Source organism: Suncus etruscus, chromosome 10, assembly GCF_024139225.1.
Source record: "Suncus etruscus isolate mSunEtr1 chromosome 10, mSunEtr1.pri.cur, whole genome shotgun sequence".
NCBI classification, from domain to species: domain Eukaryota; kingdom Metazoa; phylum Chordata; class Mammalia; order Eulipotyphla; family Soricidae; genus Suncus; species Suncus etruscus.
This window is the reverse complement of record NC_064857.1, coordinates 58,476,915-58,492,096: the sequence shown is the minus strand read 5'-3', so window position 1 is coordinate 58,492,096 and position 15,182 is coordinate 58,476,915. Positions and strand designations below refer to the sequence as shown.

The 15,182-nt window shown below is 35.8% G+C and overlaps 1 protein-coding gene and 1 pseudogene across 6 annotated transcripts in view; one reads left to right on the top strand and one right to left on the bottom strand.

Annotated features, from left to right (window-relative positions):
• The window catches only part of NETO1 (neuropilin and tolloid like 1), a 121,002-nt gene that overhangs the window by 27,595 nt on the left and 78,225 nt on the right, over positions 1-15,182 (bottom strand). For all 6 annotated transcript variants that reach the window (XR_007499585.1, XM_049781761.1, XM_049781759.1 and 3 more), the window contains 2 exons: positions 12,556-12,597; positions 12,307-12,434 (listed from right to left, as the gene is read on the bottom strand). Coding sequence is in view for 5 of the 6 variants with exons in the window: in XM_049781761.1 (XP_049637718.1) it covers positions 12,307-12,434; positions 12,556-12,597 (170 nt within the window). In the remaining variant the exon portion in view is untranslated. The remainder of the gene's footprint in view (positions 1-12,306; positions 12,435-12,555; positions 12,598-15,182) is intronic.
• LOC126021231 (uncharacterized) lies at positions 4,539-4,650 on the top strand (annotated as a pseudogene).

The following is a 15,182-nucleotide window of genomic DNA, read 5'->3' as shown; positions in this document are numbered from 1 at the left end:
CATTCAAATTTCATTTTTCATTATCGTATTTTTATTCACTTTTACTTCATGAACTTCTAATCTTGTGTTCCCCAGACTCAATATCAATACATTTTTAAAACTTCACTTATTAATAAAAAAATTTAGTTTTGTTCTCATATGGATTTTCCTATGGATTGGGTCATAAATCCTTGTAAATTTTACCTTCAAAAATGTGGATTTTTATCTCCATCTCCTCTTCTATTATTTTTGCAACCTCAACCAGCCTGGAGAATGCCTCAGTCTAAACTTTGTGATCAAAACCTGGACTAGTCAAAATTCCAACAAGTAACCATTCTAACATGGTTTAGACAGCTTGTTTAAGTCAGTTTCTGTCTTTTTCTCTGAAAATCACTCTCACTACAAATACTCAAATATTATTTTGAGATTTAGCCAAATGGTATGTACTTATGATGTTAATTTATATACTCTTGAAAGGTTGGGGTGATGGTGCCTATGCATAAACAAAACCAAAACCAAAATAAACCTTGCCACACCAGCCCCCCTTCCTTTTTTCTTTTCTTTTCTAAATGCTAAACTGTGTGTTGTTTAGTTGAATCCCTCCTTAAAAGTCTTTGAAGAGAAACTGTTTTAACTGACTGGCTATTCTGTTGCCCTAATTGACTTCATGTGCTCACATCTACCAAAAAACTTAATTAGAAACAAAGATCTCAGTCCCAAATTTCATTCTTTGTGCTACAAATAATGATGAGTATCTTTTCCTTGGGAAGTTGATAAATCTAGATAAATATATAGACATATATGTAGATAGATAGATATACAGACAAACAGACAGAATTATAGAATGCTTTTTACCCTGCTCTGTACTCGAGAATCACTGTTGATGGTACTCCTGGGACTAAATATGGTGCCAAAAATCAAACCTGTCTTGGCTTCATGCAAGGCAAGCACCTTACCCACTGTACTATTGCTGTAGCACCTCCAATAAAGTATTCCTTTAAAGCATATTTAGATGGAAGTTAAGAAGCCCTCAGATAACCTGAAGAGGAAGCTTAAAGAAGAGAGATATGGGAAGTGGACACAATTGTGAAAGAATGGAAAATGGCTGAATCTCATTAAATTTTGGGTCCTGAGACAGTTTTCATATATTCACAGTTCTTCAGTTAGAAATTATCCTGGAAATCACAAAAAAAAAAAGGGGGGGGGCCGGAGAGATAGCATGGAGGTAAGGCGTTTGCCTTTCATGCAGGAGGTCATCGGTTCAAATCCCGGTGCCCCATATGGTCCCCTGTGCCTGCCAGGAGCAATTTCTGAGCCTGGAGCCAGAAATAACCCCTGAGCACTGCCGGGTGTGACCCAAAAATCACACACACACACACACAAAAAAAAAAAAGAAATTATCCTGGAAATTCAAATTATTTGATCCTGTTTTTAAACTGCTTGTCTTTACTACAGTCTTCAAAAATGGGCATGAAGAAGCCTTCATTTTCCTCATTCTCCAATGATTGATTGCACTGTTCAAAAAAAAAAATGCCTGTAACATCTTCATCTGTGATCAAACATCTCAATATATCACATTCCTGAAAATTCAACAGAAAATTCTCCAAATTTCTATTTTAAGAAGATAGAACCAACTATGTTAGCCTCAAGCACCTTTTCACATTTCCTTGGTAACACTTGGTCAAACTTGCCTATAGAATGATGAAAGGGAAATTACCCTAACTGTTGTTCTAACGAACTCATTTTCATATATATCAAAAACATGATAGAAATAAGGATCTTAGGACCAGTTAGTTAGGTGAGTTATCAGAGACTTATCATAAGATAAAAACTAGTTTCCTTAATGAAAAGAAAATCAAGGTGGGTGGCTTTTAAGACTAAGTTCATGACACCATACCAAACCATGGAAGTAAAAACCAACAGATTAAAAGCACAATAAAAGCACAGACATAGAAATTCTAGATATACTTTTAGTGTATTTCTAAGAAAATAATGGAAATAATAGTTTATTTCTAAGAAAATAAACTTTATATATGCAAGAATGAACAAAATATAAATATGGTATTTACACTTTCAAATTTTATAAAACAAATTCAACATAATTTATTAGTTCTGAAAAATCTACAGTTATGATAGGCTCAAGTCCTGGTACAGTTCTTAGTGAAATTGCCTTGTACAAGACCAACCCGAGTTAGAAACCTGATAATCCATATGATCCCTTGAGCTCTACCAGGAGTGATTCCTAAGCATAGATCCAGGGGCAAGACTGGCACACTGCTAAGTGGGGCTCCCAAACGATCCAAAATTCATTTCGAATGGTAAATAAACATATTTGTCAGTGGAAGGGAACACTGACTGAGATTAAATGAAATGCCTTTTTTTTTTTTTTGGTTTTTGGGCCACACCCTGTGATGCTCAGGGGTTACTCCTGGCTATGTGCTCAGAAGTTGCTCCTGGCTTCTTGGGGGACCATATGGGATGCCGGGGGATTGAACCGCGGTCCGTCCTAGGCTAGCGCAGGCAAGGCAGGCACCTTACCTCCAGCGCCACCGCCTGGCCCCATGAAATGCCTTTTTTGAGCTCAATAGAGTACATAAGTACTCCATCCATGATTTTACAGGTTTATAAAACTATTCATTTATGAATTTATAAAAATATACAGTAGCTTTTTTAAGGAAACACAGACCCTTGAAGAATGAACTCATTTGATACTGAAAACATTCCATTCCAGTACATAATATCATATGAGTTTTATTTTGAAATCCTCATACTGATATTCCACAAAGGTCTTTGTACTTTTAAAGAAAATAAACCACAATACAAAGCCACAAATATCTGAATATAAAATACATATAGGCAAGGCAAGCCCTTTTCCATATTCCTAAAGAAATTGGTGGGCACAGAACTTGACATGAGAATTCCAAAAAAGAATTATATGTCTTTTATATAAACTTTCCCTTGACTGCTTGACTTGTCTTGTGTTGGTGAGAATCAAACCACAGACTTCCTTGCTATGGGAGACTTGAGCTCTACCAGATTCACATCCCTATCAATGCCATTTTTTAAAAAATAGACTGATAATGAGTATGGAGGATTCTTAGTAAACAGAATAGTGTTTACTAAGAAAATCCCAGTAACCAGTAATTTGGGGTATATATCCCCAGGATAGAAAAATACTCATCTGAAAAGATGTATGCACACTGCTATTATTTGCAGGCCTGAATATAATAACTAAGAGTTGGAATCAACCTAGATGTCCAACAACAGATCAGGGAAAGTTGTGGTACATATACAGAACAGAGTACTCATAGCTGTAAGGAATGATGCAACTATGAAGTTCATTACAACATGGATGAAACTGGAAAATATTATGTAAATGAAGTAAGCAAGAAGGACAAATTTTTATATTTGTATATCTTTATATATTGTATATATATATATTTATATGTGGTGTTTAGAATAACTGCATGAAGAAATGAAATGTTATAAATGCAGGTTGCTTGGTAACACTCTTGGCCTCAGAGTATATTGAGGAGAGAAGGAAATAATCAAAGTGGAATAAGAGAAAGACACATGTGAAATAATGGGGAACAGGGGCCAAGAAGATTCAGGTACATCTGTGGGATTAAGAAAAAACAGAACTATATCCTCACTCACTGACATTGTTATGATAATTCTTAGCGTAGTTATTTCTCTAACTACACTCACCACTCTTTGTGATGAGGTTCATATCTTAAGGGATGCAGAAAGCCTATCTCAAATAGAGGAGGGGGAGGGAAGAGATGGGGTATTGGTGATGGGAAGGTTGCATGGGTGAAGGAGGGTATTCTTGTTATGACTGAAACCCAACTACAATTATGTCTATAATCACTGTGTATAAAAATAAAAATATATTTAATTAAAAATAATAAAACTGTGGTAAGCATTGGGAGGCCTTATCTTTTCTTTTCTTTTAATTGTTTATATATGTAAAAAAAACTTTCACCAGTGCAACATTCCTATCACCAATATCCTAAGTGTCCTTCCTCCCCACCCCACACTGGCCTGTACTCTAGGCAGGCTTTCTACTTCCCTCATTCAGTCACATTTTGTTATGACAGTACTCAGTGTAATTATTTCTGTGACTGCACTAAACAATCCCTGTGGTGAGCACATGTCGGTAGCTGGACCCTCCAGTCCTCCTCTATTTTGTTTCTGAGATACATTACACAAATGTTTTTTCATTTTTCTCAAAACCCATAGATGAGTGAGACCATTCTGTGTTTATCTCTCTCCCTCTGACTTATTTCACTCAGCATAATAGATTTCATATACATCCATGTATAGGAAAATTTCATGACTTCATCTCTTCTGACAACTGCATAATATTCCATTGTATACATGTACCATAGTTTCTTTAGTCATTACTCTATTGAGGGGCATCTAGGCTGTTTCCAGAGTCTGGCTATTGTAAACAGTGCTGCAATGAATATAAGTGTGAGAAAGGGATTTTTATATTGTATTTTTGTGTTCCTAGGATATATCTCTAGGAGTGGTATAGCTGGATCGTATGGGAGCTCAACTTCCAGCTTTACACTGACTGTATAGAAAGAGGAGGTACAGTAAATGCTCCCCATATACACCTCAAACCAGGCCCTTTGCCTGGTCTGTATTGTGAATGGGGAGGGGAAATAAGTAAATAAATAAATAAATAAATAAATAAATAAATAAATAATACAGAATACTATTAAAAAAAAGAAAGGACAGAACTAAATAGCCAAGCCAACACAATGAAATAATGACACCCAAACTTTACCAACCAATATTATAAGTGAATTTGATATGCTGGCAAGTTGGGACTAGGTGATGGCAGGGGATAGACTCTGGAAATATTGGTGGAGGGAGGTTGACATTGGTGGTGGGATTGTGAAAATATTGTATATTTGAAATCCAGCTATGAAGGACTTTGTAAATTGCAATGATTTAAATAAAAATTAAAAAATACATATGCTGTTTGTGGAAGACTACTGCTAGAATTAGAAAGGCTTTGTGTGGTTGAATATGCTTCATCACCGGACTGTTGCCAAAATGCACTGACCTTCCTTCATAGGTAGTTGACTGTCACTCTGACATGGAATGATGGGACTTATGCCCAAGTACCTCCCAGTCATAAGGGACATTATTCTAAGATCAAATGTTATTTGGTGGAAAAGTAAAGAAGTAACTCCCTGGGTTTGTTTATTTGCTTTGAGGCATCCATTATTTAAGAAAATCTTTTTTAAATTATCCTGGAGGATAATACTGAAGATTATTCATTTTTACTGGGAACTAAAGCTTTTTACTATTAAAATGAAATTAAGCCAAAAAATTGGCTTGACCATAGTCTACAATGTAAATATATATCATATCATTAAAAATAATTAAATTTTCATATAACTGAAGTGGCCCATCCAAGCTTAAAATGTGTATCGTAATATCACTAAGAGAGAAAAAAAATTGCCCTAGGAGAAAGTTTTTATTTAAGGTAGAAAATGACAAAGAATTTTAGTCTCTCTGAAGAAGAAAAAAAAGAAAATGATAAACAGAATAATATATAACTCCAGTAAAATAGTCAGATTACAATCTCTCCTTCAGTGAATCATTTTGATGCATTCTTCTTTCTCTAATCAATTGAAAAGAGTTTGAGCTGACAAAATGATTTATTGAACCAAATGTGGAAAGCTTCAGAATATATAAGAAATTCCTACTAATATCCATCTTCCAAATAGCATTAAAGTGGGGAGCAGAATAACATTTTTATACTTTAAACAAGTCAATCTAACAATTTACTAAGAAAATTTTTTGATTTTTTTTTTTTGTGTGAATTCTTGTTTGTTTTTTGAGCCATGCCTTCTGGTGCTCACTCAGGGCTTACTCCTGGCTCTGGAGTTTCACTCTAGCTGGGGATTCTCGGCAAGAGACTTTATGTGGTGTGGGATCCCATGGGCTGCCTGCAAACTGACTGACAGGTTCTACTCTCTCTGCAGCCCCCCTTTCAGAAAGCAAACATTTTAGACCTTTTAATTTGGTTGTTCCACACAAGCCACAGTGTTGTGCATGTAAGTGGTCAACTGCCATTTAAAGAAATTTCTTTTCCCCCAAAATGCACAAACTTATAGTTCCAATAGCTGTGCCCTTCTTTCACATCCACATTTTCTCCAGGCATCTCTTGTTTTCTTTGTTACAACAGAGGTCATTCTCATTCACATGAGGTGATATCTCCTTATGATATGCTGAACATCATTTTTTAAATATGTTTGTGGATCATCTGTATGTCTTTTTAAAAAATATGGTCCAGGCCTTGCCACCACTGTTTTGGATGTGATCACTATAGGAATTAAGAAAACCATATCTACACATCTATTGACAGGCTCTGAAAACTATTTTGAGTGATTGTCTAACTCCCAGTTTCTCTGAGCATTATTCACAATAGTAAGAAGATAGAATCAATATACAGTCTCAGCAATAAATGCTGAGATAAAGCAGCTATGATATAAGTCTGGTGGAGATGGGTGTAGAACACGGTAATGTAGGAAATGTCATTAGTAATATTCTAAATCATGCTGCTTAAATAAAGTAAGTTGAAAAATCCAACCTTTGGTCTGTAAACTCCATAAAGGAAATAGGATTTTTAAAAAGCTATCATCTATATACACTATGGATTTATACTCCAACATTGTAATAGAGAACTTTTACATTTGGAACAAAATGAAACTAAAAGGTAACTAAATATACTAAGCAAAATAGGAAAGTGAAAAATAATTGACTGATAATATTATCCATATATGGAGTTACCAAACGCATTGTCAAAAAAAAAAGAACAATAAAGTAAGCTCAGATTCAGTGAAAAGCGATGGTGGATAGGAGAAGTAAGTAGAGGGGTGTTGGCTGGTGGGCAGCTCTGGAGCTGTAAAGGTGGGTGTAATTAATCCTAGTTAGATAAAAAGATATTAAGTGAAGTCCCTGGAATTCTCTAATATTTTAAACTAATGGCATAACTCAATAAAAATAAGGGGAAGTAATTATCAGAGCAATCTTTTCTGTATTCACCAAAAAGAAAAAAAACACACACACAAAATACCACATACTTGCAAGATATTGCCTAGGATTACCCATGATTCTAGTACTAGTTTACACTTCTAAAGAGTAGAAAACCAGTATTTGTGGAGTAAATGTTTGCTTTGTGACCAGACAACATGAATCATTCCCCTGGAGGCAACACTGAGAAGCCATGGATTCGGAGGGTAGTAGATGACCCTTAAATTGAAAGCAAGCAAGCAAACACACACACACACACACACACACACACACACACACACACACACACACGCACGCAAAGCTCTTGGTACAATATTAAGACATACTATATGCATATACAAGTATCAAAGTGTTTAAAATAGGAGAGTTTTCCACCATCTAAGTGAAAAACTGAGATTTATTATATTTTTTTAGTTGCACTATAACATTTTCTCTAATATTTCTAAATATTTTACTATTTTTTACTCAATGCTGGTTACTCTCACAGAGATACTAAGGATGGGTTACATATTTATATTTATTAAAAACCACCATTGGACAGGCCAAAAATAGAGCCCAAGGGTTGAGTGCATGCCTGAGATTTGATCCTTAGTACTGTATGACCCCAAACACTGGCCCTCAAATGAACTATAGGTGGCATCAACTACTATTACTACACAGATTCATTGTATCTGTTGTCTTTTTGATGACAAGTATCCACCAATGCACCAATTAAGCAGCTTTGAGCCCCATTCATTGTTCTCTTCCAAGGTCTGTCCATCACAGAAGCACACATGGGTTGATTATTTTCTCTGTTAAGGATTTTGGAGACACAAGTACAGTCCCTGGTACTATTAAATACAAGTGCCATGTTGAAAATGACCACTGTACTACTGGAAACAACAGAGATTGCTTCCTTTGACTTATCCCTTTTCTCTCTGTCCATGTTTTCTTTGTCTAAAAATATTTGTCATTATTTGTCATTACAAAGCTTACTACAATAGCCAAGATGGAATGAACAAATATCTGATAACGTAAGATTGGCTTAAGACATTGTGGTACATATTTGCACACACACGCACACATATATACACATACATACAAACACATTGTGGAATACTATTTGTATATACACACAAACACACTGTGGAATATTATTAAGCTCCAAGATAGAACAGAATCATGTCATTTGTAGCATTATGGAATAAACTGGAGGAGAATAAGCTATGTGAAGTCAGTAGTAAGGTAAGAAGAGACCAATACAGAATGGTCTCTCTCATGTATAAGAGACAGAAAAGTAACAACAAAAGACCAAAGAAAACAAAGCAGGAGAACTAAAGCATACCACTGAGTTAGTTAGAAACAGATTGGAATGAGGGAATACTGGGGTCCTGGGTGGGTCCTGGATTCACTGGGGATGCGCATACTATTGTAATTTATAGTATTTCAAATCACAGAGCTTTATTATAAAAAGAAGCTTTAAAGTATTTTTAAATAAAAGGATGTGCTCAAATAGTCTTGCCTGAATAAATGCTATTTCATTAACTCAGAATAAACCAATAATAGCATCAGGAAAATACCAGGTTAACTTCATTTAATTATCTGTGATGTCACAGCTGAAGGGACTGGACTTGAAATCTGGAATGCTTTTTTAAGTTCTGTCTATAAGAATTAAATTTATTATATAATTGAACACCACTTCTTTAGAAAATGTAGACTTGTTATTTTTTCATAAAGTAAAATAGTTTTTACTGAACAAAACTTATTTAGAAAAATGTAAGAAGAGAGAAGAAGATGCAAGTATTCAGGAGAGAGCACCAGTTCTCCAGAGTAGAAAATTAAGCAAGCAAAAATAGAGACACAGCAAGTGAGATTAATGTTCTACGGAGCATATAGGCTTGAAGAACAAGCCTACACTGCAGACTTCTTATAGGTTAATTGTATGTGCTTTTTCTAATTCCATTCAAACTATTTTCATATTAAGTAACAACACATTAAAATTTAATATAAAATATTTAATAGTAATTAATAACAGCTAATGTTTGATTTTTCCCAGTGCCCTTAATCTAGTAACTAAAACTATTTTTTTCAACTGCACACTTTCATGTCTTTCTAATTTGCTCTTTTTCCTGTCTTACCAAATGTGACATTCCCCTCCAAAATTATTGAAGGATGGCAATCAGGAAAATAAATATTCTCCAGTTCTGTTATATGAATAAGTCTCTTACCATACATTCATTTTCAAAACTAGCTACAGGATTGCCCTTGCAAGAATATTAATCCCATCTATCCCCAACATTCCTTGACTCTTTAATTATCAAAAAAAAAAAAAATCCTGCCAAACTTATGTGAATGCCTTCTGTGGAACTGCTTCCAATTTGGGGCAGCTCCATATTAAAATAAAGCAAATGTTTTCTTTATATTTAATAAAAAATCTTTTTTTGTTTCAAGTGGTCAGCTAAATTTCAGTATTTAAAAGCATGCAGATGGAACTAAAATTCTCCTTTTCTTCTGTTGAAAGATAATTGGCATGTCCATTGTTCTCTATTACATGAGCTAATTTTCTAGTAGTTTTAGAGAAATGACAGCCCTATTGCTTAGCAATAGGGGATTTTAGAAACACAATTAAGTCCAGCCTTCATGAAATTGGCCAAGAGTTACCACAATTTGATCTCCCAGAGTACTCTTTTAATGGTTCTTTCATGAATCAGATTCAGAACCATATAATGCCTTGTATTCTTTGAAATAGTTGCTAATGGGGCATATTTCTGTCTCCTATTATGAACTGAGAGATATCTTTGTTTCCTTCAGCAAGTTCATACATCGCATAAATAAGCTTAATCAGTGATGGATTTCCAACATTTATTCTGACTCTAGTGTTCCTAATTCTAAGAATTTTGGATTTATTACATTCAAATTAAATAAAATGTAACTCTATAACTTCTACTAAGCAAAAGAAATATCAGATATTATAGTTGCTACTTGTCACAGACTTAAAAGCATTAAATATCCTAAATAAATGATAGCAAAACTCAAGAAAGCTCTTGGGTACTTTTTCACAAAAGCCAGTTGTCATTCATTTGCAAGAAGCCATTTTAAGTTGAGCTTTGAGAGTTAATTCCTGGAAGCTTCTAGAATTCTACACAAATAGGAAGACCCAGAAATCAGGCATCTTCACTTCTTGTTTTAGTCTAGTTATTGAAAGCTCTTCCCATTCTCTAATCTTTAATGGAACAGAGAAAAGCTGTCACAATGGAGCCATCTTGGAGCCACAATGGATCAACTCAATCAGTTGCTTTCCCAAGATCCCAGAATGTCAAAGTCAGGAACAGTGACTGGATATTGTTGTTCTGGGTTTGTATAAAATACCACTAATTTTAGGATCTACCTCAAAAGAAGACAGCGATGAGGATTTATAGTCACCTAAGAATCCCTCCTTAACATTGACAAGTGACAAGGTACAGTTTACAATTTGGAGCTTCTTGAATTCTATTGGAAGGCCAACTTAAACAAAGCTTCTATTCCTGAGGTCAAGGACTATGAATATCACTGGCTTGTAAGCCTATGGATTCTGTTCCAAGGATATAATCCATTGCAATAGAGCTTCAGCAATGGCCTTTGGTTTCATTACAGAAGGAATCACTGGAGCCATTTTTATGATGCCTTTGTTTCAAAGATTTGCTCAGATTCAGAAACTTGCCCATGACAGAGTTGAATGAGACTTGAGGCCTTTCAACTTCTGAAGTGCAAACTTAGGAAAAGTATTACCTAATTCCAATTTAGGAAAAACTTCAGGGACATATCAATTGGAAAAAAAAACACTCAAAATTGCTGAAAAATGACTCAGCATTTGCTTATGTTGAATCTGATCACCATGTTCAGTCTATCCAGGTTAGTGAATTCTTTCACCTGTTCATTGCAGGGAACTGTATTGGCTGCTAAAATTCCTGCCCAACTTCCAAAGTAAGCCTTCACCCAAGCCCAACCCATCTGTCTTCTTTTTTTACAGGAAAACCTCTTTTGAAGGAGGTTCATTTGATCACACTTTACTCCCACACTTTCCTAGATATTGCCAATGCATTCAGGTTCAATCCAGATTCTTATGGCCTTGCACCATCTTGCCATACACAAATAATTTTAAATCCCTCAAGAGTGTATTTTCTTAGGATCCAAATATATAGATATAGATGTTATCTTCTCATTCTGGAAAGTTCTCCCACTGACTTTCTTGAAAATTCAGCAAGAAATTTGGATTCCGTTGGATCTTCCTGTGACTTATCTTACCAGAGGTGCTGGTAATTCCCTTCTGTTTACCAAAACCTGTCAACACCTTAGTAGTCCTATCTCATTCCTTGGATTCTTGAGTTTTATATTTGACAGATAACTCAACTAGAGATAAGAGTGGATTGGTGGACTTTCTCATATATCTAGCTGAACAGTCAGAGCTTAAAGAATCCCTACATCAATGAAATAAAGTAATGTGCGGTTTTGACCTCAATGCATAGTTCACTCCATTTAATGCATAGTTAATGCATCTCCTACATAATTTACTAATTTCAATGCATCATTAATGTGAGTTCGTAACTGTATAATCCAAGAATAACCACGAAGAAAGGTATAAAACTAGAACACATGACAGTGATGTTAACTGGTAATTAGTGACTTTCCACAATATCTCTGATGATGTGGTTGAGAAATAACCACCCAGCTTTGAATTATGCCCACTCAAAAAATTAAAAAATAAATAGCTAACATTTAATTTTACAGCCAAGTACTAAAAATATCTGTGAACCCACTATGGGGGTGACCCTCAACAACATGGCAATGCTTGATCATCTAGGTAGGCCCCCACTTGCATCTCATTGATGGCATTTATCAGCCAATAACCCATATTATCCCAGCTTTAATATATGTCAGAGATAAAGAATTTCATGAGTTGGATCCATTTCCCCCCTAGATAAAATCTAGAGTTAAAAAGCAAGTAAACTGCAAGTTATGGTGAATAGGTGTAAGCATACTTGTAAGAAGCATCAGAGCTTAAGCAGTTCCCACTGGTCTATACAAAGAGAAGAAAGTCATGCGAATCTTCGGCATGTCAAACCATTTCTTTAGCTCACTTCCTGCATTATTTGGGATTCTGAAAGTTACATTGCACCAGAAAGTCGCATCTCCGCATCAGACACATCATGGAAATTATTACATTGGGAGCCTTAAAGAGCCTGCTCGTTGGTTTTGAGCTATGCTTGCTAGCAAGAATAGACTTTCAAGCCCGAATTTCCCCTTCACACTGACCTTGGACCGTGGTGGAGCCCTGATGTACCATTTGCAGTCCACGGCCTCTGTTGCAGAAGCTTTGCCCTCCTTCATGATTTGTATGGATTCCACAATGCCTTCAGGCCCGCCTGTCTCGAACTCACAGGCTAAAGAACAGAATAACAAACACAAACACTCTGATGGAATTTGAATACTCAATTGAAAGTATATTTTTCTTAGCAGAAAACAAAGGCCTCTGAAGTTGAGTTAAGTATCTATTTTACTGACCTGGTAATGGTTTTAAAACACCAAGATCCTTAAAGTCAGGGTCTGAAAAGAGAAGAAAACTATAATAAGTCTTGCTCTGCTTATTAAATAAGAAAATAATTTATTTATATTTATATATAATATAGTATTTTTGATAAGGTCACTTTGGATTATCCTATTGCATAGGTTTCACACATTTCATCCAACCAAAATAAGTCACTCTTTTAAAGCCTTCCAAAACTGCTCCATCATTCATTCATCAAAATTACACTCGTTGTACTTAACACCATAATCAGAACAGATGATTTCTTACCAAAGAGATTTGGTAAAATGTATCTGTAAGTAATGTAAGGTTTGCACCAAGTTCCATCTGATATAAAGGCTAGTGCCAATGGGTACTAGAATTCATTGGTACTGAACAAGTACACAGTGAAGAAGTAAAGCATAGATAATCTCTTCACCATCAGACTGCATGGGCCTTCTCCATCAGACTTCCTCCTCTTATTGCCATCCCATGCAAGGCCTTCCTCAGTCTATAGCCCTTTTCTCCTCAATCCCCCAATCTCCCAACCCATCTTGATCTCTGCTATCTGCTAATTCACGGGCTCTCTACTCATTTCTAAGAAAGTTTGATGTATTGTGAGCTTTGGAAGGTTGTCCAAATTATTTTAAGTGAAAGGTGGTGAGTTCTTTTCTGGCTTAGGAAATTGGTTTTGAGATAGACATGCAGTTGCTGCAATGTCAAAATGAAACTGTGAGTACTTTGAGGCTTTCCTCGGTAATGGTCAACAAAACATTGCTGAGTTTGCAGGCATGCTCATATTGGCCAATCTGGGATCAGGGGTAGGGATGCTGGTGGTGAGAATGTTGGACAACACCAACAGAATGGAAGCACAAAAGATTGTGAGGTCAGGATTGACACAAGACAGTGCATTAGCCTTTTCTGAGTTGCATTTCTCTTTTATGCCTTTAAAAACAACATATGTGTTATAGTCTCAGTTACTTGGAATTTCACTTTCTTTTATTTATGAACAAATATGTTCACAACACTTGTGGATTTATTTTGGTTACACATGGAACTTAATTTGAAAAATAACCAAAATTTAAGTTATTTTGCTACAATCATATTAGTTTAAATTAAACCTTTTATAAAGATAGGCATGTTTATATAAAAAAAAATTCTTCCTATCCATGAATATTGCTCTCTGTCAGGTGAGAGTAGGGTTGTGCGAAGGGTTAGCTTAGGATATCTTTATGCATGGACACATACCCCTAGGCCAGTGCTTCTCAATTATTTTCTGTCGTGCCCCCTAGGAAGAAGAAAACATTTTCATGCCCCCATGCAACTATAAATAGTATCTTTATTAATAAAAACTTTAACCTATAAAACAAAATATATAAAATAATTTAAGTTGATTTTTTGGCCACACCCGTTTGATGCTCAGGGTTTACTCCTGGCTAAGCGCTCAGAAATTGCCCCTGGCTAGGGGGGACCATATGGGAAGCCAGGGGATCAAACCATGGTCTTTCCTTGGCTAGCACTTGCAAGGCAGACAACTTACTTCTAGCTTCATCTCACCGGCCCCTAAGCTGATTTTTAATCAGAGGTGATGTCTGAATTAATGGCTACAATTAGCACGTTTTGCAATGCATAGCTTTTTGAAGCAAGGTTTGAAGCTGGACACAGAAGCTCTCAGCTCCAGAGACATACAGAGACATAAACACGGGGCTTAGCTTGTTATGACAGTGTTTGCCAAGGTCCAACGTGGCCCCTTTAATGGAACCTCGTGACCCCCCAGGGGTGTGCCCCACTATTTGAGAACCACTGCCCTAGGCATACTAACTTGGAGCTCAGGGTAAGTCGGAGCTGAGGTGTGCTATATACCCCTAAATGTAGGATGATCATATTAATATCTTAATTACAACAAGTGTGCAAAGTGTTCTGATCAGTTGAAAATGCAAAGTCCAGGACAATTTTACTATTCAGCCAATTGGTATCACTTTATTGGAGGACTCCACTGGGATATGTATTTTTGAATTGAGATGCAAACCTTCATGGCATAAGTGCCTTGAAAACAGTTTCTTTACCCTTAGCAAAAAATGAATGAATGAATTAATGCTGCCCAAGATTTCCATAAAGCAGCAGAAATATGGATAACACCATTTATTTGAATCAAGACATTACCTTTGGAGAATTTTCTGCTCTTTTTAAATCTATGATAGATTCTACTTTCAAAAATTGTACATGTGAGGGCCAGATAGAGATTATTACGGTTAAGACACTTATTTGCCCTGCATGTGTGGTTCAAGCACCACCAGAAGTGATCTGTGAGCACAGTGCAAAGAGTAGACCCTATGCACTGACTGTCTGGTTAAGGACCAACCCATGGCAATTGCCCTTGTTCCTCAAAAGAGAGGGAGAGAAACATGAACACTTGATACCTACTGTGTACTAGAGCTACATTTTGCATAACATTTCAGATTGATGAGAACCTTGGTAAGCAGTTTTATCAACATTGAAAACACATTCATTTTTTCTTATTTTTATATCAATTAGGCCACCTCAGTTATCACAAATCTTATTACTCATTATATTACTTTAAATAATATATTTAGTGCCTAACAATAGAGATGATTACTACTCCCTG